This window comes from Oncorhynchus kisutch, linkage group LG23 (assembly GCF_002021735.2).
Source record: "Oncorhynchus kisutch isolate 150728-3 linkage group LG23, Okis_V2, whole genome shotgun sequence".
NCBI lineage: Eukaryota > Metazoa > Chordata > Actinopteri > Salmoniformes > Salmonidae > Oncorhynchus > Oncorhynchus kisutch.
Window position 1 is genome coordinate 27,023,448 of NC_034196.2, and position 26,437 is coordinate 27,049,884.

At 48.7% G+C, this 26,437-nt stretch overlaps 1 protein-coding gene across 3 annotated transcripts; it reads right to left on the bottom strand.

The window, feature by feature from the left end:
* Positions 1-2,072: 2,072 nt before the first annotated feature.
* wdr41 (WD repeat domain 41) lies at positions 2,073-15,095 on the bottom strand. Of its 3 annotated transcripts, none has more exons than XM_020457982.2 (14): positions 14,889-15,095; positions 14,665-14,739; positions 14,314-14,429; positions 13,256-13,304; positions 11,551-11,679; positions 11,403-11,465; positions 5,711-5,822; positions 5,401-5,463; positions 5,185-5,289; positions 4,109-4,293; positions 3,839-3,960; positions 3,551-3,636; positions 2,743-2,876; positions 2,073-2,635 (listed from the first exon to the last, which is right to left on the bottom strand). In XM_020457982.2, the coding sequence occupies exons 2-14, from the start codon at positions 14,710-14,712 to the stop codon at positions 2,495-2,497; spliced, it is 1,353 nt and encodes a 450-aa protein (XP_020313571.1). In that variant the 5' UTR covers positions 14,713-14,739; positions 14,889-15,095; the 3' UTR covers positions 2,073-2,494. The 3 variants fall into 3 exon arrangements, with proteins under 3 accessions (XP_020313571.1, XP_031658799.1, XP_031658800.1); XM_031802939.1 differs by having other exon boundaries at positions 13,256-13,771; positions 14,889-15,094; XM_031802940.1 differs by lacking the exons at positions 13,256-13,304; positions 14,889-15,095.
* Positions 15,096-26,437: the final 11,342 nt, after the last annotated feature.

The following is a 26,437-nucleotide window of genomic DNA, read 5'->3' on the forward strand; positions in this document are numbered from 1 at the left end:
CACCATGGGAGAGACACAGCATGAAAGACTTGGATGGCTCTGGCTCAAACTATTCACTATGTAGTGCACTACTTTTGGGTCAGAGATGTATGTGGTGAGAAACACTGGCACTCTTAGCTTTTGGGGCTTAAACAGTTGCATCTTAAATGCACCCTCTTGCCTTTAAAGTGCAGTACAGAATGGTAGTGCGTTCTATGGGGACATTTTAGATTGACCCGGTCTTTGGATCCTCTCTAGGAAAAGAGACCATCAGGCCAGCTCCCAGTACCCTGTACTGCTGCTTGGTTCTGTTGGGTTTTCAACTCCGACTCTGCTATTAAAACAAGATTGAAAATGCCATTATCATCCCCTTCCTGTCATCTAAAACACATTACTGTGTAGCGGTCTCCCTCCATTGGTTGGCAGTGGGAAATGCAGTTCCAATAATGTCCTTGTGCAGCTACACAGTAGACATACAAGACAGGCAGTCCAAGGCTATGCCTGCTGGAAGTAGGGGTGCTGGTGTCTCCCCTGAAAAATCTGATATTATAACATTTTAAAAACTAATTACAGAAGTAGTGCACTGGGCCTTTACTAGTCCTATATTATCAGACCGATATATTTAGCGTGTCTGTAGTCTGTAGCGCGTGCCCCTCCAAAATATTCTATGACACCCCCCCAAACATCTTCCTGCAGCTATGGTCAGATGTGTTATGAATGGGTGGCAAGTTCCGAGTTCAAAGTGCTTGCGCATGCCTGCATGTGTGTATATTCAACCAAGAGAAACTAAACTGGGGTACGTAGTTAACCGAAGGAACAGTGATCTTCTTCAAGGTGCCTTACTTTGCTCCTCTCCTCTGAAACAGTGTTCCTTCAGCTTCAAATGGTTTGTTTAGCTTCAAATGGTTTGTTTGGCTTCAAATGGTTTGTTTAGCTTCAAATGGTTTGTTTGGCTTCAAATGGTTTGTTTGGATTCAAATGTTTTGTTTAGCTTCAAATGGTTTGTTTGGCTTCAAATGGTTTGTTTGGCTTCATGTGGTTGATTTAGCTTCAAATGATTTGTTTGGTTTCATGTGGTTTGTTTGGGTTAGTGAGTAGCTGAACAAAGCCACTAGACTAAGCCAGAGTAGGCCTATTTTACTTTATAATTTTAACCTGGCTCATGTCTCACATTCCTCAACTCCTCGTTCTCTGGTTGGTCAGAGTATCACAGTATATTAATGTCCCAAATGGCACCCTATTCCCCATATAGTGACAAATGAAGTGTGCTTTGTGGGGAACATGGTGTCATTTGAGACTGACCCTCGACAGGTGAACACTACAGGTATTATGGAGAGAACAGTGTGTTTGACAATGACTGTATGCTAGTTTCAGAACATGGTAAGACAAATGCCTTAAAACCTCTTCCCATTGCTCACTCAGTCAAGGCTTTCATAGTTTCACTGATATATGACACTGGAAACTACCAAGCTACTGCTGACTTCAACAACCCACTCTGTAGTGGCCCATGGACTGTCCAGTGAGCTTCATCTATTTTTAATAGAACAATGTTTTTTTATTGACTTTTGTTTCAGTTGTTCAGTTAGATGTGTTCAGATCTGATGTCACCCTCATGCTTCACCTCCTTTCCTCTCTTTTCCCCCCCAAAACAAACCGTTTCAGCTGAGGTGAGAGCATGGCTGACATCTACTGTGATGTCATGTTAACCAGGCTCTGTCATTGGTCAGAGACTGGCATCAATGGATACAGAGAACGTGCCAATCTGTTTCCTTCAGAACAACCAATAGAAACTCAACAAGCGTTAATGTATACAAGCTCTATTTTTTTAAGTAATTATTCATTGTTTTGTCATTATTGGCTGTGAAAAGGCAACTGTAAAGTATAATGGTAATGTTTTATGTATTTTGGAAGGATTTTATGGTTTGAGGCTTTAGTTGTTTATAAAGCTGCTCTGGTTGGATCCTCCAGAGTTGAGTGGATATGAGTTGAGTCTTTTCTGGGCTGTGTCAGAAGAAGTCTGATCTTGGTCAATACTTTTTCAATGTATTAGTGAGAAACAATAAACATGTTTAAAATATACATATCCTGCAATATGGTGTTTGTGACCAGTTGTATCTTTAATTTGTGACATTTTTAGGCTTTAAAAAACAAGCAACTGTGGGGTAAAAATAGTTCAAATAACCATACAGACATTTGGCAAATAAATGTGTGACCAACTTGAAGACAGGCATATATAAGAACATCAGATTAAAATTGAAGACTTGAAACACACAGAATTTCACACGTTGTAAAATCATTAAACCAACAAACATGGTAAAGAAATATCCATCACATTGTACACACACATATATATATATATATATATATGACACATCCATGAACCTCAGAGACAGTGAAATAACAACACCTAGGAACAAATACATTCCACCCCTCTTTAAAACCTTAACTTCCAGTAGAAAGTGTTCTGTAAAATCATAAATAATTGTGTTAGTGACTGACAGGTGGGGGTGGGGGGTCAGAGTCCCCCGTTCTCCTCCAGTTTCCTGAAGAGGGCGAGACTGCGGAGGTGAGACTCTCTCTCTCTGTTCTTCCATGCAATCAGCAGGTGGTCTGTAGAACATGTTACCAGACCCTTCTCCCCAAAACTCACAAACATCTGGAGAGGACACGCAAGCAAAAACACACAAATACACAGAAATGGTAACATGTATAAATAGGATATTTGTCTAAATGTTGTCAGTTGATTATTACGTGACATCATACCTGCACGGCCCCTGAGTGTCCAATCAGGTCGCCCGTCAGTTCCAATGTTCTGAGACTGGGGAGTTCAAGAACCTTCTTCACAGGAGGCCCCGCCTGCTTATTGGACCTGCCGAAAGTCCACATCCCAAAGAACCCTGGAGGATGGAGAGAGAGAGAGACAGACAGAGATTTTAATAGAAAGCTGATGCTGTGACTTTTCAGATGGACTCGGCAACCAGACAGGCTTGGCACATGGACTCTATCAGCCACGACGTCATCACCACGAGATGTCAAGCAGTGGGCACAGTTCTGGGATGAGAAACATTCCACAACCATCCAATAAGACGTGACTGTAGACCGCCTGCCCCTAGAGGCTTGTCACATTTTTTCACATGAAAACATTTATCTTAATATGGACAATAAAAATGCCATAAAAATCCCAAAAGACCAAAATTATATTTCCCTTCCTTATAAATTACAGTGGACGTGCAAAAAGAAAAACCAAGTCAGGAAATGTGATTTGGCTGAGTGTGTGTGTTCGCTGACTGATGACAGTGCTTCAAGAAGGAGGCATCACACTGACAGACTCGGAGCTCTGAGCTGTGGTGAAGTGATGGATGAACAGAACAAGAAAGCGAGGGAAAGAGAGAAAGGACCACAGCTCAGACTCAGAGGAGCGCTCCAATCCACTTCAAAGGCAGCTGTGTAGGATTAGTATAGACGCTAGCCTAGGCTAGTGACATCACTGGCATAGTCTGTCTAGCCCTCCTTTGATCCCACCACTACACTGACTCCGCTGGGTCTGTGTGTGTGTGTGTGTACGACTCACCTGCAGAGGCTGGTTCTGCAGGTAACAGGAGGTCCTGCATCTCCCAAATCCTCACACTGCCATCCTCGGAGCACGACATCAGCCCCCTGCAACACACACACACTATAAGAAATCTATAAAAACACTGCAGTGTGACACACATGTACCTTACAGAAGAGAGAACAACACAGGTAACGTGTGAAACCTGATAAAGACCATTATGTTTGATAACATTGTTGTGGCTGAGATAAAGAGCTTGGGAACAGCAAACAGTGGGTCTCTTAATAAGAGCAGGTGTGATTTGATTACCCATCAGGCAGCAGCATGGTATGTAGTACGTTGGAGTCGTGGGCTGTCTTCCTGTAGGCCACAACACTTTTAGTGATGACGCTGTACACATACAGACCACTGCCCACTGCAGCCACCATCAGCTAGGGAGGAAGAGGTGATAAAATACGTTTCATTTGTAGTGTATTGAGACCTTGTGATAATGAACCTTAAATACCAGTTGACTTGATTAACAACACTAACTTTCAACCTAAAATAATGTCACCATGTCAAAACACTTTGGGTACTCACCTCTCCATCGGATGTCAGCTGTTGGATGGACATCTCACTGGGTTTCGGAGCGGCCAATCGGATCTCAGCCTGGGTGTCGGTCTGAGACTCCTCCCACAGGATGTGCTCATAGGCCATAATCGTCCAATCAACAGCGTCCCACAGGATCAGCTCGCCAACATGGGACCCACTGGCAAATAGGCCATCTGAAAAGGAAGAGGTAGAGGAGGAGTAGGAAGAGTAGGAGGAAGAGGGGAAGGAGGAAGATACCATAGAGTTAGAATTTGTGAAGTAGAACCTCAGAAATTCAAATCCCAGACTGCCCGGTCAAAGTTTAGTTTCAGTTTAAGTTAAACCAAGTCAACCTGAAATATACACTGAGTGTACAAAGCATTAAGGACACCTTCTCTTTCCAAGACATACTGAAGACTGACCAGGTGAATCTAGGAGAAAGCTATGATCCCTTATTGATGTCTCTTCAATCAGTGTAGATGAAGGGGAGGAGACAGGTTAAAGAAGGATTTCTAAGCCTTGAGACATGGATTGTGTATGTGTGCCATTCAGAGGGCGAATGACCAAGACAAAATATTTAAGTGCCTTTGAACAGGGTATGGTAGTAGGTGCCAAGAACACCACTTTGATTGTGTATTTGTCACGCTCAACAGTTTCATGTGTGTATCAAGGATGGTCCTCCACGCAAAGGACATCCAGCCAACTTGACACAACTGTGGGAAGTTTTGGAGTCAAAATGGGCCAGCATCCGTGGAACACTTTTGACACTTTGTAGAGTCCATACCCCGATGAATTGAGGTTGTTCTGAAGGCAAGAGGGAGGGAGAGGGGTGCAACTCAATATTAGGAACGTGTCCTTACACTCAGTGTATTTGACATCAGCAAAGTGATCTCTCTATCAGACCTGCTAGGTCATATCCATATAACTTCTTTAGTGAGGAAAATGTACTTACTACGACGGTGATCCTTGGTTGTCTCACCTTGCTATCTTGAAATGATTGCACTAAGGGGCTCTGGATGACAACATCTGCTGAATGACTAACATGTCAAATGTAAATGTGAGATGATGAAGAGATAAAGGCTGACCATTGATGTTGATGAGAGCGTGGATGCTGTCCTGGTGGTCAGATAGACGTCTGACCTCTGCCACAGACAACCGGGACCCTGTGGACATGGTCAGCCTGAAAATCACTACACAGAGGGAGGGAGAGGTTATTTACCTGAGATCAAAAGAGATACATGGACAACACAAAGGTTCATAAGGAATACAGGACTACAACCATGGTTACTATTAATACTCACCTATATCTTTGTCCATAGCTGCTGCTATACAGTTCTTAGGCAACTCCACCGTGGCACTGATTCCTTGAGACACAACACAAGACTAACATTGAATCCCTTCATATATGAGATTAAAATACATAAATAAGCACCAATGGAGTGAAAAGGTGGTGCTGAATGGACAAGATCAGACAGTACTCCCTTCCTTTAAAAATGTTTGCTCCCTTTTGTGGCAACTGAACCGTAATCCTGGTTTCTCTGTGTACCATGAGGTTAATGTGTGAATAGTGCATTATGAATGAATGTATCCTAACATGATCTGTGTTATTACCTGTGTCATCGTGGTGCTGGCTCTGACACTGCAGCTGGAAGTCTCTGTTCCACACACACAACTCATTTCCTCCCGACACCCACACACATAACCGCTCCAGCACCAGCAGACACTAACAGAGATAGAACGATAAGAGTACACACGTACCCACCCACCCACCCACACACTTATATCTCCACCTAAACAATAGAATCACTTGGAGAAGGGTATCAGTCATTATCAACCTATGGAGACTAATTACCATTCAGTATTAGAAATACCGTGGGGTTTATGCAACAATGGTAGAATGGTAAATAGCCTAACCAGCCTAACCAATCTATCCACCTCATCCCCATATTTTTATTTATTTACATTATTACACACCAGTATTTCTAATTGCACATCATCATCTGCACATCTATCACTCCAGTGTTAATTTGCTAAATTATAATTACGTCGCTACAATGGCCTATTTATTATCTTACCTCCTCACGTCATTTGCACACACTGTATATAGACTTTGTTTTTTCTATTGTGTTATTGACTGTACGTTTGTTTATTCCATGTGTAACTCTGTGTTGTTTGTGTCGCACTGCTTTGTTTTATCTTGGCCAGGTCGCAGTTGTCAATGAGAACTTGTTCTCAACTATCCTACCTAGTTAAATAAAATAAAAAATAAATTGCAAATATTTGAATTAATAGTGGAGTTCACAGACATAAAAAGACAGTATGTCTAAATATAACCTGAACTGACTGTGTATATAGAAACAGTATGCTAGATGGTGAAAACAGATGAGGGAAAGATATGGAACAGCACTGTTGCCCCTAGCAACCCCCTCCCAAATTAACATTTAAAGACGCACACTCCATGAACTTCTCTTGTTGAAAAATAATATCCCACATATAAATACAGCAATGTACACACTTAAGAGTAGAAAAGTGTTTTTTTAGACAACTGCAAATGTAACATTTTGGAGAACTCTTCCAATTGAATTTCCCTGCTCAGAAGAATTAATGCCATTAAAATGGTCTTCCTCCCGCAACTGCTTTACCTATTCCAGAACATCCCGGTATTCATACCTAAATCCTTTCATAAACAACTGGACTCAATTATCAATCCATTCATCTGGGATTATAAAACACACAGGAGTGGTAAAAACACCTCTGGAAGTCCAAGATGGAAGGATTGTCTACCCCAAATGTTATACACTGCTCAAAAAAATAAAGGGAACACTAAAATAACACATCCTAGATCTGAATGAATTAAATATTTTTATTAAAGACTTTTTTCTTTACATAGTTGAATGTGTTGACAACAAAATCACACAAAAAGTATCAATGGAAATCAAATTTATCAACCCATGGAGGGCTGGATTTGGAGTCACACTCAAAATTAAAGTGGAAAACCACACTACAGCTCAGTAGTGTGTGTGGCCTCCACGTGCCTGTATGACCTCCCTACAACGCCTGGGCATGCTCCTGATGAGGTGGCGGATGTTCTCCTGAGGGATCTCCTCCCAGACCTGGACTAAAGCATCCGCCAACTCCTGGACAGTCTGTGGTGCAACGTGGTGTTGGTGGATGGAGCGAGACATGATGTCCCAAATGTGCTCAATTGGATTCAGGTCTGGGGAACGGGCGGGCCAGTCCATAGCATCAACGCCTTCCTCTTGCAGGAACTGCTGACACACTCCAGCCACATGAGGTCTAGCATTGTCTTGCATTAGGAGGAACCCAGGGCCAACCGCACCAGCATATGGTCTCACAAGGGGTCTGAGGATCTCATCTCGGTACCTAATGACAGTCAGGCTACCTCTGGCGAGCACATGGAGGGCTGTGCGGCCCCTCAAAGAAATGCCACCCCACACCATGACTGACCCACCGCCAAACCAGTCATGCTGGAGGATGTTGCAGGCAACAGAACATTCTCCACAGCGTCTCCAGACTGTCACGTCTGTCACATGTGCTCAGTGTGAACCTGCTATCATCTGTGAAGAGCACAGGGCGCCAGTGGCGAATTTTCCAATCTTGGTGTTCTCTGGCAAATGCCAAACGTCCTGCACGGTGTTGGGCTGTAAGCACAACCCCCACCTGTGGACGTCGGGCCCTCATACCACCCTCATGGAGTCTGTTTCTGACAGTTTGAGCAGACACATGCACATTTGTGGCCTGTTGGAGGTCATTTTGCAGGGCTCTGGCAGTGCTCCTCCTGCTCCTCCTTGCACAAAGGCGGAGGTAGCGGTCCTGCTGCTGGGTTGTTGCCCTCCTACGGCCTCCTCCACGTCTCCTGATGTACTGACCTGTCTCCTGGTAGCGCCTCCATGCTCTGGATACTACGCTGACAGACACAGCAAACCTTCTTGCCACAGCTTGCATTGATGTGCCATCCTGGATGAGCTGCACTACCTGAGCCACTTGTGGGGGTTGTAGACTCCGTCTCATGCTACCACTAGAGTGAAAGCACCGCCAGCATTCAAAAGTGACCAAAACATCATCCAGGAAGCATAGGAACTGAGAAGTGGTCTGTAGTCACCACCTGCAGAACCACTCCTTTATTGGGGGTGTCTTGTTAATTGCCTATAATTTCCACCTGTTGTCTATTCCATTTGCACAACAGCATGTGAAATGTATTGTCAATCAGTGTTGCTTCCTAAGTGGACAGTTTGATTTCACAGAAGTGCGATTGACTTGGCGTTACATTGTGTTGTTTAAGTGTTCCCTTTATTTTTTTTGAGCAGTGTATTTTACTATTGGTCCGCTAACCTCTGTGCTCTTATGTTTTGTCTGGATGACACAGCTGGCTTAGTATGGAGTGTGAGGATAGCGGCCCTTCTTCTATTGACGCTGTGATTTTGTCCCGTCAATTTGGAGATGTCACTTTATGGTAACAATCCTATTACACATAGCACAGTCTGTATCTGAAGCAAACTAAGTTCCATTTTGACCTTATACCAATATCATTCTGCTCCCTACTGCGAAGAATAAGTACTTTGTCCCCTCTAATCTTGATAACACCTTTGCGCGATCGGGAGAACTAGGGATCAATACCATAGAGGATTTTTTATATAGAAGGGACCTTTGCCTCCTTTGATTTGCTGAGGGAAACCTATAATCTTCCCAGAAGTAACTTTTTCAGATCCCTACAGATTAGAGACTTTGTTAGAAAACATCTTCCTACATTTGGAAATGCTAAACCTTCCATGTTTGACGGATCCATGAAAATGTGTCCCACCTCAGACAAACTGATATCTCGTCTAAATGACGCTTTTCAATCTGTTAGCACACCTTCTACAGATGCCATTAAGGCAAAATGGGAGGAAGAGCTAGGGACTGACATTTCTGGAGCAGGCTGGGAAGAGAGCTGGAAGTACATCCACACCTGCTCCATTAACTCCAGACATCGTCTTACACAATTCAAGATCTTACACAGATTACACTATTCCAAAACTAAACTGCATAGGATATTTCCTGATACCTCCCCTGTGTGATAAATGTCCTGCTGTGCAGGGTACACTACTCCACTGCTGTGCCCTATGCTCTAACCTGCATGGTTATTGGTGTGGAATTTGTAGGATCCTCTGAGGTTCTGGAGTCTTTAATTGACTCAGACCCACTTCTGATCATCCTGGGAGTGTCAGAAACCCTAAAATGATTAACCAAGACCCCAAAACAACTCATCTCTTAGTCTCATTTCGGCAACAAAAAGATATCTTGTTGTTTTGGAAAAGGAACAAAGTTCCCTCTACCAAATGATGGGGGGTGGCATCTGCCCTCTGCTTTCTGTTTACTTATTCGGTAGATCTTGTTTTCTTTCTTGTATGTGTTAAATATTTAAGCAACAAAACATTCATCACTTTCTTTTGAAATGACCAGATATTTTAGACACTACATGTTAATTTAATTTTTAATTTAATTTTTCCTTTATTTAACCAGGCAAGTCAGTTAAGAACACATTCTTATTTTCAATGACGGCCTGGGAACAGTGGGTTAACTGCCTGTTCAGGGGCAGAACGACAGATTTTGCACCTTGTCAGCTCGGGGGTTTGAACTCGCAACCTTCCAGTTACTAGTCCAACGCTCTAACCACTAGGCTACCCTGCCGCCCTAAAGGTAATTACATAAGACATTACGCAGGGCGGCGGGTAGCCTAGAGGTTAGAGTGGAGGGGCGGCAGGGTAGCCTAGAGGTTAGAGTGGAGGGGCGGCAGGGTAGCCTAGAGGTTAGAGTGGAGGGGCGGCAGGGTAGCCTAGAGGTTAGAGCGGCAGGGTAGCCTAGAGCTTAGAGTGGCAGGGTAGCCTAGTGGTTAGTGCGGCAGGGTACACTAGTGGTTAGAGCGGCAGGGTAGCCTAGAGGTTAGAGCGGCAGGGTAGCCTAGAGGTTAGAGTGGAGGGGCGGCAGGGTAGCCTAGAGGTTAGAGCGGCAGGGTAGCCTAGAGCTTAGAGCGGCAGGGTAGCCTAGTGGTTAGAGCGGCAGGGTAGCCTAGTGGTTAGAGCGGCAGGGTAGCCTAGTGGTCAGAGCGGCAGGGTAGCCTAGTGGTCAGAGCGGCAGGGTAGCCTAGTGGTCAGAGCGGCAGGGTAGCCTAGTGGTCAGAGTGGCAGGGTAGCCTAGAGGTCAGAGAGGCAGGGTAGCCTAGTGGTCAGAGCGGGCAGGGTAGCCTAGTGGTCAGAGCGGCAGGGTAGCCTAGTGGTCAGAGCGGCAGGGTAGCCTAGTGGTCAGAGCGGCAGGGTAGCCTAGTGGTCAGAGCGGCAGGGTAGCCTAGTGGTCAGAGCGGCAGGGTAGCCTAGTGGTCAGAGCGGCAGGGTAGCCTAGAGGTCAGAGCGGCAGGGTAGCCTAGTGGTCAGAGCGGCAGGGTAGCCTAGAGGTCAGAGCGGTAGGGTAGCCTAGTGGTCAGAGCGGCAGGGTAGCTTAGTGGTTAGAGCGGCAGGGTAGCCTAGAGGTCAGAGCGGCAGGGTAGCCTAGAGGTTAGAGCGGCAGGTAGCCTAGTGGTTAGAGCGTTGGACTAGTAACCGAAAGGTTGCAAGATCAAATCCCCGAGCTGACATCTGTCGATCTGCCCCTGAACAAGGCAGTTTAACCCACTGTTCCTAGGCCGTCATTGAAAATAAGAATGTGTTCTTAACTGACTTGCCTGGTTAAATAACGGTAAAATATAAAAAATGACTTTAATTGGGACTCGGTAACAAAGACAGCTTCCCTCTCCAAGCCATAAGAGTGCTAAATGGCTACACGGACTATCTACATTGGCCTTTTGCATTTTCTCTATGTTCATTCAACACAGTCACGCTCCAATACACTCACACACTTCATTTGCTCACACACACACTCATATGCAATCATCATATAAACTGCTGCTACTCTGTTTATCATATATCCTGATGCCTAGTTACATGCCCTTATACATATCTACCTCTATCGATCCAGGATCCCTGCACATTGTAAATATGGTATGGGCACTGACCCTGGAACTGACCCTGTATGTAGCTTGCTTACTTTTCATGTTCTTCTTATTTCTAATTCTTGTGTGTTTTAGTTCTACTTGACTGTTTTATAGTACTACTAATATGTACTACTGCATTGTTTGCGAAAGAGCAAGAAAGGCATTTCACTGTACACATGACAATAAAAACTTGAAACTTGAAAAAGCACACAGCACTAGGTAACATATGGTAACGAGTTGCAAGTTTGCCAACAGATGAAAAGCAGATGAACATACCTTGACAGAGGACTGGAGGTCTGAGACGGTCTGAACCCTGTTGCCTGTCTCTGGGTCCCACAGCTGAACCACAACACTCAGGAAACACAACAACAGGGTTCTATGTGTGTGTGTGTGTGTGTGTGTGTGTGTGTGTGTGTAAGGATACACTGAGGGTGCGGTCCGAGGAAGCTGTGATGAGGGAGGTGTGTGTGTTCTCTCCACTGGTGTGTGTGTAGGCTGTCATGGCCGTTATCTGCTGGGAGTGACCCCTTAGTTCCAGCAGCCTCTCTCCTGTCTGAGAACACACAAACACATACACGACAATTCGTATTATTCAAAATATATTCACAACACTGCCACCTATTGGTGTTACTAAAACACTACTACCCTTTATTCTTGCTTTATCGTTTCAAATGTTTATTTTCTTTTTTTTTTTTTTTTCACCTTTATTTAACCAGGTAGGCTAGTTGAGAACAAGTTCTCATTTACAACTGCGACCTGGCCAAGATAAAGCATAGCAGTGTGAACAGACAGCAACACAGTTACACATGGAGTAAACAATAAACAAGTCAATAACACAGTAGAATTATTTATTTATTTTTTATTTAGTGTCTATATACATTGTGTGCAAAAGGCATGAGGAGGTAGGCAAATAATTACAATTTTAGCAGATTAACACTGGAGTGATAAATGATCAGATGGGCATGTGCAGGTAGAGATACTGGTGTGCAAAAGAGCAGAAAAGTAAATAAATAAAAATGGTATGGGGATGAGGTAGGTAAATTGTGTGGGCTATTTACCGATGGACTATGTACAGCTGCAGCGATCGATTACCTGCTCAGATAGCAGATGTTTAAAGTTAGTGAGGGAGATAAAAGTCTCTAACTTCAACGATTTTTGCAATTCGTTCCAGTCACAGGCAGCAGAGAACTGGAAGGAAAGGCGGCCAAATGAGGTGTTGGCTTTAGGGATGATCAGTGATATACACCTGCTGGAGCGCGTGCTACAGGTGGGTGTTGCCATCGTGACCAGTGAACTGAGATAAGGCGGAGCTTTACCTAGCATGGACTTGTAGATGACCTGAAGCCAGTGGGTCTGGCGACGAATATGTAGTGAGGGCCAGCCGACTAGAGCATACAGGTCGCAGTGGTGGGTGGTATAAGGTGCTTTAGTAACAAAGCGGATGGCACTGTGATAAACTGCATCCAGTTTGCTGAGTAGAGTATTGGAAGCCATTTTGTAGATGACATCGCCGAAGTCGAGGATCGGTAGGATAGTCAGTTTTACTAGGGTAAGTTTGGCGGCGTGAGTGAAGGAGGCTTTGTTGCGAAATAGAAAGCCGATTCTAGATTTGATTTTGGATTGGAGATTTGATTGGAGGTTTGATATGAGTCTGGAAGGAGAGTTTACAGTCTAGCCAAACACCTAGGTACTTATAGATGTCCACATATTCTAGGTCGGAACCATCCAGGGTGGTGATGCTAGTCGGGTGCAGGCAGCGAACGGTTGAAAAGCATGCATTTGGTTTTACTAGCGTTTAAGAGCAGTTGGAGGCCACGGAAGGAGTGTTGTATGGCGTTGAAGCTCGTATGGAGGTTAGATAGCACAGTGTCCAAGGAAGGGCCAGAAGTATACAGAATGGTGTCGTCTGTGTAGAGGTGGATCAGGGAATCGCCCGTAACAAGAGCAACATCATTTATATATACAGAGAAAAGAGTCTGCCCGAGAATTGAACCCTGTGGCACCCCCATAGAGACTGCCAGAGGACCGGACAACAGGCCCTCCGTCTACCCAGCTTTTGCTCAAAGCCGTTGGATGTTTATATGTTCCTACATCCCCCCTCGATCTCCCCTCCCAGACAAATGGCTCACCTCCACGTTCCACACCAACACCAGACCATCGTCTCCTGCAGACGCAAACCTGGGAAACAACAATGTCTACTTATGACATGACAAAACACTGGTCCTGCTTACAGTCCTGCTACTCACCTAAAAGCACAGCTAAAAACAAAGCATGATGGTGATAATTACCCAATACTCTTCAGGTATGCATGAGAAAACACATGTATCAACTCCAAATGACTGAACCAGAAGGATGTGTTTCAGTGAAACAGAGAGTAAGCTACTGTCCACAAAATCCACTAACTCCCCTGGGATCTTAAAAACACCTGTCCTCAGGCTTAGCTCCTTTCCCTGACCTCTGACCCCTACCCATCTACAACCAAACTATAGGATGAGAGGATCAGAAAGAGTAAAGGATGAGATAGAAGAAAGAAGAGAAAAGGAACTGTCTTTCCAGCAAACGAGGGCTGGAAAAGGATACATTTTGGGACTTGAAAAGCAATCTGGTGAGAATGTTCCGGCCCCTGCCCTCGGCTGCTGGCCTGTCTGGAGAGGACGAGGCCCAGAGGAGGGGGTCATTACTGAGGTAGACGAGGCGTGAAGCTCTGCCGGACCCACCCAACTCCACACACACACACACACCGCTCAGATCAGCTAGAAAGCACTTATGAGACCACTTATGCAAACCCACTGTACCATAGTAGCACGCAGCATGCTTCCACCAAGCAATGCATTAGCTGTGAAGGCTGTTAACTATGTATTCAGTGGTCAGTGGGGGGTGGAAGAGCAGGTGGGGTAGCAGGTGTGTAGGAGGCGGGGGTTAAGAACAGGGGTAAACTATAGAGTAACCGCACACATACAGTATAAAATACACACAACCCAGTAAAGATTTGTTGCGGAGAAGATCAAACACACACACACACACAGTCCAGCAGTGGTGATGATTAAGCTCTTGTCACGCTCTGTAAGTTTGCTTTGGAGAGGATCTGCTGTCAATCACACTGAGAGATAGAGTCCAGCAGATGGTAGAGAGAGAGAGAGAGGGAGAGGGAGAGAGAGGCAGAGAGAGAGAGAGGAGAGGTGCTTACCTGAAGTCATCAATCTGCACCAGAAATCGAACAATGTCAAAATGTCCTTTTAGCACCTGCAGTTCAGTGAACCAGTTTTTGGGTTGTTCCTCCCCAATGAATAGCACAGGGTTTTTCTGCACACATAAGGGATAAACATGAGACGAGGAGAGACAGCAGGTTGAAAAGCCACTCAGTGAATTCAATCACATAAGAGAAGCCAGTCTGTATAGTGAGAAAAGCATGGAAAGGGTCGAGAAAATGAATGATGTATATCTCTGCACAAATTATAGTAAGAATTATAGCCAGTACAAGACCACAACCAGGTAACTATAGCATTAACATCACACAAAACAGTTAGCCAGCTATTACCTCGACAGATCCCTGTGCTTCCCGACCACCGAGTATCCATCGCAGCATGACTGGCTAATGGCTATGCAGGAGATTCTGATGACAAGGAGACGACAGATGTCAGAAGTTGCACCATGGCACAATATGCAATTGCTGTTGTTGATGACAAACAGCTGACCCCTGCATGTAAACAATTCTGACAAGCTAATTCAGGTTAGCAAGCAGAGAATGTGATTATATCTTGCCTTAACAATCATTTGGCGTGAGACGTTCCCAGATCACGGTCGTCTTGACGCCTTTAAAATAGCTGTCGGGGATATCTCGTTGTTATTTAGTAGGGAAATCTGCCACTTGAGATCCAGCTGGCAAACCAAGACCCGTGAAATTTGACATGAAACTGTCAAGCTGAGCTTTCGCAACAAAACATTCATGTGACAGTAGCTAACTACGGAAGCGCAGGATGGACACATTAATGAAAACGTGAAAAACGGAAACGCAACTTCGCAAAGACCTGTCGACAAATTGATATTATTGTTCTGCCTGTTCCTTATCCTGCGTAATAGCTGGCTAACTGTTTTGTGTGATGTTAATGCTATAGTTACCTGGTTGACAACCATTCTCTACGGTATCTCTAAGCAAATGTGGTCTTGTACTGGCCATAATTCTTACAATAATTTGTGCAGAGATATACATCATTTATTTTCTCGACCCTTTCCACGCTATATAAAATAATCGACATGGGAGGAATTTAAAAAATGAAATAACATTTTACAACATGTATATGCACCATATAGCCAGTCTGTTTGTTACCTTGTAATTACACATTCATCTGTGACAACTAGATGGCAGTGTACAACAACTCGAAGCTCTGGAGAGAAGCACATCCTTCAGTGGAAACAGATACCGTTTGGGGAATTATGGCTGAACCAACATGTTTGCCTTGCTATTTACCCATGCAGTGTTTAGACAGGTAAATCTGTCTTGAAATAGAAAGCACAGAATGTGTTTATTCATCTCATTTAAAATATTGTGTCTCTCTGGACATTGAACTAAAAACAACACTGTCAAAGACTGCACTATTAGACTCTTATTATTTTCTCTGTGATAGCGTTTATGTGACTCAGTAGTATTTGTAGATTACCTTAGCATGACAACCACTGGCCCAAATCTCCCCCTGGCCCTCTCCTCCTCTACCCTCTATCTCCCTCTTTATACGCTCTCTACCTCCCTCTTTATACGCTCTCTACCTCCCTCTTTATACGCTCTCTACCTCCCTCTTTATACGCTCTCTACCTCCCTCTTTATACGCTCTCTACCTCCCTCTTTATACGCTCTCTACCTCCCTCTTTATACGCTCTCTACCTCCCTCTTTCCTCATCTCTCCCTCTGTGACTGCTGGCTCTGCTGTGTTCTAGCTGTGTCTATATTCCTGCTCTCCCTGTCTACCTCTCCCTCTCCCTGTCTACCTCCCCCTCTCCCTGTCTACCTCCCCCTCTCCCTGTCTACCTCCCCCTCTCCCTGTCTACCTCTCCCTCTCCCTGTCTACCTCCCCCTCTCCCCGTCTACCTCCCCCTCTCCCTGTCTACCTCCCCCTCTCCCTGTCTACCTCCCCCTCTCCCTGTCTACCTCCCCCTCTCCCTGTCTACCTCACCCTCTCCCTGTCTACCTCCCCCTCTCCTTGTCTACCTCCCCATCTCCAATCCAAGATGGCGTAGCAGTAGTCGTCCTGTCGTCCTGTCGTGTCGTGTCCCTGTATATTTCGTTTATTTTTCGTTTATTTTTCGTTTTTTTACATAGCTATCCCTTTAAAACATTTTGCTAAACCTAAGCTTCCAAATACGCTGGATCTTCACAACTAGCTATCTAGCTAAAACCGCAACCCCGGATGATTACCCCTGGCTAGCGTTTCCACCCACTTAGCTTGAAGCTAGCCCGGCCTGCGCTTCCACCGTAGCATACTCCTGAGCTACAATACCCGGGCCCACGACCGGTCTATCGATGTCACCGCATGAAGAGGAATAAACAGACTCACCCCATCGCGACGTCCCCCAAAGGCTAACTCTCTAGCCCTCGCTATCTCCCTGCTTGCTAATTCGGCCTGCTAACTGCTAGCTTGTCCAGCTCCGGTCCGCTAACTGCTACCTTGTCTAGCCCGGGCCTACAAACTGTTAGCTTGTTAGCACAGGCCTGCTAACCGCCTGAATCGCCGCGTCCCAAACGCCCACCGGACCCATATTTACTTTCTATCCCTTTTGACTTTTAATTTGTTTATACCTTCCGGAAACCTGCCTCACCCAATGTGATACGGAATCGCTATTATTTTTTATTTTATTTTTAGAACACACTCAAAAACCTCCAGAAGCTAACCAGCTAACTAGCTACAAGCTATTTAGTCATTGTTAGTTTTTTGTTACCTGGATAACACTCGCCAGTCCAGCTTCCCTGCCCCATCCACCGCTGCCCCCTGGACACTGATCTCTTGGCTACATAGCTGATGCACGCTGGACTGTCCATTAATCACGGTACTCCATTCTGCTTGTTTGTTTTATCTGTTGGCCCCGTTGCCTAGTCTACGCCATTTTACCTGCTGTTGTTGTGCTAGCTGATTAGCTGTTGTCTCACCTACTGTTTTAGCTAGCTTTCCCAATTCAACACCTGTGATTACTGTATGCCTCGCTGTATGTCTCTCTCAAATGTCAATATGCCTTGTATACTGTTGTTCAGGTTAGTTATCATTGTTTTAGTTCACAATGGAGCCCCTAGTTCCACTCTTCATACCCCTGATAACTCCTTTGTCCCACCTCCCACACATGCGGTGACCTCACCCATTACTACCAGCATGTCCAGAGATACAACCTCTCTCATCATCACCCAGTGCCTGGGCTTACCTCCGCTGTACCCGCACCCCACCATACCCCTGTCTGCGCATTATGCCCTGAATATATTCTACCATGCCCAGAAACCTGCTCCTCTTATTCTCTGTCCCCAACGCTCTAGGCGACCAGTTTTGATAGCCTTTAGCCGCACCCTCATACTACTCCTTCTCTGTTCCGCGGGTGATGTGGAGGTAAACCCAGGCCCTGCATGTCCCCAGGCACCCTCATTTGTTAACTTCTGTGATCGAAAAAGCCTTGGTTTCATGCATGTCAACATCAGAAGCCTCCTCCCTAAGTTTGTCTTACTCACTGCTTTAGCACACTCTGCTAACCCTGATGTCCTTGCTGTGTCTGAATCCTGGCTCAGGAAGGCCACCAAAAATTCAGAGATTTCCATACCCAACTATAACATCTTCCGTCAAGATAGAACTGCCAAAGGGGGAGGAGTTGCAGTTTACTGCAGAGATAGCCTGCAAAGTAATGTCATACTTTCCAGGTCCATACCCAAACAGTTCGAACTACTAATTTTGAAAATTACTCTCTCCAGAAATAAGTCTCTCACGGTTGCCGCCTGCTACCGACCCCCCTCAGCTCCCAGCTGTGCCCTGGACACCATTTGTGAATTGATCGCCCCCCATCTAGCTTCAGAGTTTGTTCTGTTAGGTGACCTAAACTGGGATATGCTTAACACCCCGCCAGTCCTACAATCTAAGCTAGATGCCCTCAATCTCACACAAATCATCAAGGAACCCACCAGGTACAACCCTAACTCTGTAAACAAGGGCACCCTCATAGACGTCATCCTGACCAACTGGCCCTCCAAATACACCTCCGCTGTCTTCAACCAGGATCTCAGCGATCACTGCCTCATTGCCTGTATCCGCTACGGAGCCGCAGTCAAACGACCACCCCTCATCACTGTCAAACGCTCCCTAAAACACTTCTGTGAGCAGGCCTTTCTAATCGACCTGGCCCGGGTATCCTGGAAGGACATTGACCTCATCCCGTCAGTTGAGGATGCCTGGTCATTCTTTAAAAGTAACTTCCTCACCATTTTAGATAAGCATGCTCCGTTCAAAAAATGCAGAACTAAGAACAGATACAGCCCTTGGTTCACTCCAGACCTGACTGCCCTCGACCAGCACAAAAACATCCTGTGGCGGACTGCAATAGCATCGAATAGTCCCCGTGATATGCAACTGTTCAGGGAAGTCCGGAACCAATACACGCAGTCAGTCAGGAAAGCTAAGGCCAGCTTCTTCAGGCAGAAGTTTGCATCCTGTAGCTCCAACTCCAAAAAGTTCTGGGACACTGTGAAGTCCATGGAGAACAAGAGCACCTCCTCCCAGCTGCCCACTGCACTGAGGCTAGGTAACACGGTCACCACTGATAAATCCATGATTATCGAAAACTTCAATAAGCATTTCTCAACGGCTGGCCATGCCTTCCGCCTGGCTACTTCAACCTCGGCCAACAGCTCCGCCCCCCCCGCAGCTCCTCGCCCAAGCCTCTCCAGGTTCTCCTTTACCCAAATCCAGATAGCAGATGTTCTGAAAGAGCTGCAAAACCTGGACCCGTACAAATCAGCTGGGCTTGACAATCTGGACCCTCTATTTCTGAAACTATCTGCCACCATTGTCGCAACTCCTATTACCAGCCTGTTCAACCTCTCTTTCATCTCGTCTGAGATCCCCAAGGATTGGAAAGCTGCCGCAGTCACCCTGGACCCAAACTGTTACAGACCTATATCCATCCTGCCCTGCCTATCTAAGGTCTTCGAAAGCCAAGTCAACAAACAGGTCACTGACCATCTCGAATCCCACCGTACCTTCTCCGCTGTGCAATCTGGTTTCCGAGCCGGTCATGGGTGCACCTCAGCCACACTCAAGGTACTAAACGATATCATAACCGCCATCGATAAAAGACAGTACTGTGCAGCCGTCTTCATCGACCTTGCCAAGGCTTTCGACTCTGTCAATCACCATATTCTTATCGGCAGACTCAGTAGCCTCGGTTTTTCGGATGACTGCCTTGCCTGGTTCACCAATTACTTTGCAGACAGAGTTCAGTGTGTCAAATCGGAGGGCATGCTGTCCGGTCCTCTGGCAGTCTCTATGGGGGTGCCACAGGGTTCAATTCTCGGGCCGACTCTTTTCTCTGTGTATATCAATGATGTTGCTCTTGCTGCGGGCGATTCCCTGATCCACCTCTACGCAGACGACACCATTCTATATACTTTCGGCTCGTCTTTGGACACTGTGCTATCTAACCTCCAAACAAGCTTCAATGCCATACAACACTCCTTCCGTGGCCTCCAACTGCTCTTAAACGCTAGTAAAACCAAATGCATGCTTTTCAACCGGTCGCTGCCTGCACCTGCATGGCCGACTAGCATCACCACCCTGGATGGTTCCGACCTAGAATATGTGGACGTCTATAAGTACCTAGGTGTCTGGCTAGACTGCAAACTCTCCTTCCAGACTCATATCAAACATCTCCAATCGAAAATCAAATCAAGAGTTGGCTTTCTATTCCGCAACAAAGCCTCCTTCACTCACGCCGCCAAGCTTACCCTAGTAAAACTGACTATCCTACCGATCCTCGACTTCGGCGATGTCATCTACAAAATGGCTTCCAACACTCTACTCAGCAAACTGGATGGAGTCTATCACAGTGCCATCCGTTTTGTCACTAAAGCACCTTATACCACCCACCACTGCGACTTGTATGCTCTAGTCGGCTGGCCCTCGCTACATATTCGTCGCCAGACCCACTGGCTCCAGGTCATCTACAAGTCTATGCTAGGTAAAGCTCCGCCTTATCTCAGCTCACTGGTCACGATGGCAACACCCATCCGTAGCACGCGCTCCAGCAGGTGTATCTCACTGATCATCCCTAAAGCCAACACCTCATTTGGCCGCCTTTCGTTCCAGTACTCTGCTGCCTGTGACTGGAACGAATTGCAAAAATCGCTGAAGTTGGAGACTTTTATCTCCCTCACCAACTTCAAACATCAGCTATCTGAGCAGCTAACCGATCGCTGCAGCTGTACATAGTCTATTGGTAAATAGCCCACCCTTTTCACCTACCTCATCCCCATACTGTTTTTATTTATTTACTTTTCTGCTCTTCTGCACACCAATATCTCTACCTGTACATGACCATCTGATCATTTATCACTCCAGTGTTAATCTGCAAAATTGTAATTATTTGCCTACCTCCTCATGCCTTTTGCACACATTGTATATAGACCCCCCCTTTGTTTTCTACTGTGTTATTGACTTGTTAATTGTTTACTCCATGTGTAACTCTTTGTTGTATGCTCACACTGCTATGCTTTATCTTGGCCAGGTCGCAGTTGCAAATGAGAACTTGTTCTCAACTAGCCTACCTGGTTAAATAAAGGTGAAATAAAAAAAATAAAAAAATAAAAAATCTCCCTGTCTACCTCCCCCTCTCCCTGTCTACCTCCCCCTCTCCCTGTCTACCTCCCCCTCTCTCGTCTACCTCCCCCTCTCCCTGTCTACCTCCCCCTCTCCCTGTCTACCTCCCCATCTCCCTGTCTACCTCCCAATCTTCCTGTCTACCTCCCCCTCTCCCTGTCTACCTCCCCCTCTCCCGTCTACCTCCCCCTCTCCCTGTCTACCTCCCCCTCTCCCTGTCTACCTCCCCCTCTCCCTGTCTACCTCCCCATCTCCCTGTCTACCTCCCCATCTCCCTGTCTACCTCCCCCTCTCCCTGCCTACCTCCCCCTCTCCCGTCTACCTCCCCCTCTCCCTGTCTACCTCTCCATCTCCCTGTCTACCTCTCCCTCACCCGTCTACCTCCCCCTCTCCCTGTCTACCTCTCCATCTCCCGTCTACCTCCCCATCTCCCTGTCTACCCCTCCCTCTCCCGTCTACCCCCCCTCTCCCTGTCTACCTCTCCATCTCCCTGTCTACCTCTCCCTCTCCCGTCTACCTCCCCATCTCCCGTCTACCTCCCCCTCTCCCTGTCTACCTCACCCTCTCCCTGTCTACCTCCCCCTCTCCCTGTCTACCTCTCCCTCTTCCTGTCTACCTCTCCCTCTCCCTGTCTACCTCTCCCTCTCCGTCTGCCTCCCCATCTCCTCGTCTACCTCCACCTCTCCCTGTCTACCTCTCCTCTCCCGTCTACCTCCTCCTCTCCCTGTCTACCTCCCCATCTCCCTGTCTACCTCCCCATTTCCCTGTCTACCTCTACCTCTCCCGTCTACCTCTCCCTCTCCCGTCTACCTCCCCATCTCCCGTCTACCTCCCCATCTCCCCATCTCCCTGTCTACCTCTCCCTCTCCCGTCTACCTCCTCCTCTCCCTGTCTACCTCTCCATCTCCCTGTCTACCTCCCCATCTCCCGTCTACCCCCCCCTCCCTGTCTACCTCTCCATCTCCCTGTCTACCTCTCCACCTCCCTGTCTACCTCTCCCTCTCCCGTCTACCTCCCCATCTCCCGTCTACCTCCCCCTCTCCCGTCTACCTCCCCCTCTCCCTGTCTACCCTCCCCCTCTCCCTGTCTACCTCCCCCTCTCCCTGTCTACCTCTCCCTCTTCCTGTCTACCTCTCCCTCTCCCTGTCTACCTCTCCCTCTCCGTCTGCCTCCCCATCTCCTCGTCTACCTCCACCTCTCCCTGTCTACCTCTCCCTCTCCCGTCTACCTCCTCCTCTCCCTGTCTACCTCCCCATCTCCCTGTCTACCTCCCCATTTCCCTGTCTACCTCTACCTCTCCCGTCTACCTCCCCCTCTCCCTGTCTACCTCTCCCTCTCCCGTCTACCTCCCCATCTCCCGTCTACCTCCCCATCTCCCCGTCTACCTCCCCATCTCCCTGTCTACCTCCTCCTCTCCTCCTCTCCCTGTCTACCTCCCCATCTCCCTGTCTACCTCCCCATCTCCCTGTCTACCTCTCCCTCTCCATCTCCCTGTCTACCTCTGCCTCTCCCTGTCTACATCTCCCTCTCCCGTCTACCTCCCCATCTCCCATCTACCTCCCCATCTCCCTGTCTACCTCTCCCTCTCCTGTCTACCTCCCCATCTCCCTGTCTACCTCTCCCTCTCCCGTCTACCTCCCCATCTCCCATCTACCTCCCCAACTCCCTGTCTACCTCTCCCTCTCCCGTCTACCTCCTCCTCTCCCTGTCTACCTCCCCATCTCCCTGTCTACCTCCCCATCTCCCTGTCTACCTCTCCCTCTCCATCTCCCTGTCTACCTCTGCCTCTCCCTGTCTACCTCTCCTTCTCCGTCTACCTCCCCATCTCCCTATCTAACCGCCCCATCTACCTGTCTACCTCTCCCTCTCCCGTCTACCTCCCCCTCTCCCTGTCTACCTCTCCCTCTCCCGTCTACCTCTCCCTCTCCCTGTCTACCCCTCCTCTCCCGTCTACCCCCCCTCTCCCTGTCTACCTCTCCATCTCCCTGTCTACCTCTCCCTCTCCCGTCTACCTCCCCCTCTCCCTGTCTACCTCTCCATCTCCCGTCTACCTCCCCATCTCCCTGTCTACCTCTCCCTCTCCCGTCTACCTCCCCCTCTCCCTGTCTACCCCTCCCTCTCCCGTCTACCCCCCCTCTCCCTGTCTACCTCCCCCTCTCCCTGTCTACCTCTCCCTCTCCCTGTCTACCTCCCCCTCTCCTTGTCTACCTCCCCATCTCCCTGTCTACCTCTCCATCTCCCTGTCTACCTCTCCCTCTCCCGTCTACCTCCCCATCTCCCGTCTACCTCCCCCTCTCCCTGTCTACCTCCCCCTCTCCCTGTCTACCTCTCCCTCTTCCTGTCTACCTCTCCCTCTTCCTGTCTACCTCTCCCTCTCCGTCTGCCTCCCCATCTCCTCGTCTACCTCCACCTCTCCCTGTCTACCTCTCCCTCTCCCGTCTACCTCCTCCTCTCCCTGTCTACCTCCCCATCTCCCTGTCTACCTCCCCCTCTCTCGTCTACCTCCCCCTCTCCCTGTCTACCTCCCCCTCTCCCTGTCTACCTCCCCATCTCCCTGTCTACCTCCCAATCTCCCTGTCTACCTCCCCCTCTCCCTGTCTACCTCCCCCTCTCCCGTCTACCTCCCCCTCTCCCTGTCTACCTCCCCCTCTCCCTGTCTACCTCCCCCTCTCCCTGTCTACCTCCCCATCTCCCTGTCTACCTCCCCATCTCCCTGTCTACCTCCCCCTCTCCCTGCCTACCTCCCCCTCTCCCGTCTACCTCCCCCTCTCCCTGTCTACCTCTCCATCTCCCTGTCTACCTCTCCCTCACCCGTCTACCTCCCCCTCTCCCTGTCTACCTCTCCATCTCCCGTCTACCTCCCCATCTCCCTGTCTACCCCTCCCTCTCCCGTCTACCCCCCCTCTCCCTGTCTACCTCTCCATCTCCCTGTCTACCTCTCCCTCTCCCGTCTACCTCCCCATCTCCCGTCTACCTCCCCCTCTCCCTGTCTACCTCACCCTCTCCCTGTCTACCTCCCCCTCTCCCTGTCTACCTCTCCCTCTTCCTGTCTACCTCTCCCTCTCCCTGTCTACCTCTCCCTCTCCGTCTGCCTCCCCATCTCCTCGTCTACCTCCACCTCTCCCTGTCTACCTCTCCCTCTCCCGTCTACCTCCTCCTCTCCCTGTCTACCTCCCCATCTCCCTGTCTACCTCCCCATTTCCCTGTCTACCTCTACCTCTCCCGTCTACCTCTCCCTCTCCCGTCTACCTCCCCATCTCCCGTCTACCTCCCCATCTCCCCATCTCCCTGTCTACCTCTCCCTCTCCCGTCTACCTCCTCCTCTCCCTGTCTACCTCTCCATCTCCCTGTCTACCTCCCCATCTCCCGTCTACCCCCCCCTCCCTGTCTACCTCTCCATCTCCCTGTCTACCTCTCCACCTCCCTGTCTACCTCTCCCTCTCCCGTCTACCTCCCCATCTCCCGTCTACCTCCCCCTCTCCCCGTCTACCTCCCCCTCTCCCTGTCTACCTCCCCTCTCCCTGTCTACCTCCCCCTCTACCCTTCCACCTTCCCCTCTACCCCCCCTCTACCTTTCTACCTTCCCCTCTACCTCCCCCTCTACCCTTCTACCTTCCCCTCTACCTCCCCCTCTACCCTTCTACCTTCCCCTCTACCCCCCTCTACCCTTCTACTTCCCTCTCTATGCTTCTACCTCCCCCTCTACCCTTCTACCTTCCCCTCTACCCCCCCCTACCCTTCTACCTTCCCCTCTACCTCCCCCTCTACCCTTCTACCTTCCCCTCTACCCGCCTCTACCCCCCTCTACCTTCTACTTCCCTCTCTATGCTTCTACCTCCCCCTCTACCCTTCTACCTTCCCCTCTACCCCCCTACCCTTCTACCTTCCCCTCTACCCCCCCTACCCTTCTACCTTCCCCTCTACCCCCCCCCTCTACCCTTCTACTTCCACCTCTACCTCCACCCTCTACCCTTCTATCTTCCCCTCTACCCCCCTCTACCCTTCTACCTTCCCTCTACCCCCCCTCTACCCTTCCACCTGCCCCTCTACCCCCCCCCCTCTACCTTTCTACCTTCCCCTCTACCTCCCCCTCTACCCTTCTACCTTCCCCTCTACCTCCCCCTCTACCCTTCTACCTTCCCCTCTACCCCCCTCTACCCTTCTACTTCCCTCTCTATGCTTCTACCTCCACCCTCACCCTGTCTACCTCTCCCTCTCCCGTCTACCTCTCCCTCTCCTGTCTACCTCTCCCTCTCCTGTCTACCTCCCTCTCTCTCCGTCTGCCTCCCCCTCTACCTCCCCCTCTCCTGTCTACCTCCCCCTCTCCTGTCTACCTCTCCCTCTCCTGTCTACCCCCCTCTCCCGTCTACCTCCCCCTCTCCATGTCTACATCCCCCTCTACCTCCCCTGTCTATCTCTTCCTCTACCCTTCTACTTCCACCTCTATGCTTCTACCTCCCCCTTCTACCTCCACCCTCTCCCTGTCTACCTCCCCTCTCCCTGTCTACCTCTCCCTCTTCCTGTCTACCTTCCCCTCTACCCCCCCTCTACTCTTCTACTTCCCTCTCTATGCTTCTACCTCCACCCTCTCCTGTCTACCTCCCCCTCTCCTGTCTACCTCTCCCCCTCCCGTCTACCTCCCCCTCTCTCCGTCTGCCTCCCCCTCTACCTCCCCCTCTCCTGTCTACCTCTCCCTCTCCTGTCTACCCCCCTCTCTCCTGTCTACCCCCCTCTCCCGTCTACCTCCCCCCTCTCCATGTCTACATCCCCCCTCTACCTCCCCCTCTCCATGTCTACCTCTCCCTCTCCCGTCTACCTCCCCCTCTCTCCGTCTGCCTCCCTGTCTACCTCCCCCTCTCCTGTCTACCCCCCCTCTCCCGTCTACCTCCCCATGTCTACATCCCCCTCTACTCCCCCTGTCTATCTCTTCCTCTACCCTTCTACCTCCACCCTCTCCTGTCTACCTCCCCCTCTCCTGTCTACCTCTCCCTCTCCCATCTACATCCCCCTCTCTCCGTCTGCCTCCCCGTCTACCTCCCTCTCCATGTCTACCTCCCCCTCTCCATGTCTACATCCCCCTCTCCCCTCTACCTCTCCCTCTCTCTGTCTATCTCTTCCTCTACCCTTCTACTTCCCTCTCTATGCTTCTACCTTCCCCATCTACCTCCCCGTCTCCCCCTCTCCCCTTCTACCTCCCTCTCCTCCTTCTATCTCCCTCTCTACCCTTCTACCTTCCCCATCCACCCTTCTACAGCCCCCTCTACCTCCCCCTCTACCCTTCGACCTCCACATCTACGCTTCTAACTTCCCCATCTACCTCCCTCTCTATGCTTCTACATCTCCCTCTCCCCATCTTCCTCTTCCTCTACCCTTCTACCTTCCCCTCTACCTCTACCTCCACCTCTACCCTTCTACCTTCCCCTCTACCTCCCTTCCCCCCTTCCTGTCTACCTCTTCCTCTACCCTTCTACCTCC

What these genes read in the sequence shown, in the direction of transcription:
- wdr41 (XM_020457982.2), bottom strand. Translation starts at nt 14,712, where the DNA reads ATGCTGCGATGGATACTCGGTGGTCGGGAAGCACAGGGATCTGTCGAG. An exon ending in CCAGCACCACGATGACACAG is followed by an intron (nt 5,464 to 5,710) that starts GTAATAACACAG and finishes TTGTGTCTCAAG; the next exon opens with GAATCAGTGCCACGGTGGAG. An exon ending in ACCATGCTGCTGCCTGATGG is followed by an intron (nt 3,637 to 3,838) that starts GTAATCAAATCA and finishes TGTGTGTTGCAG; the next exon opens with GGGGCTGATGTCGTGCTCCG.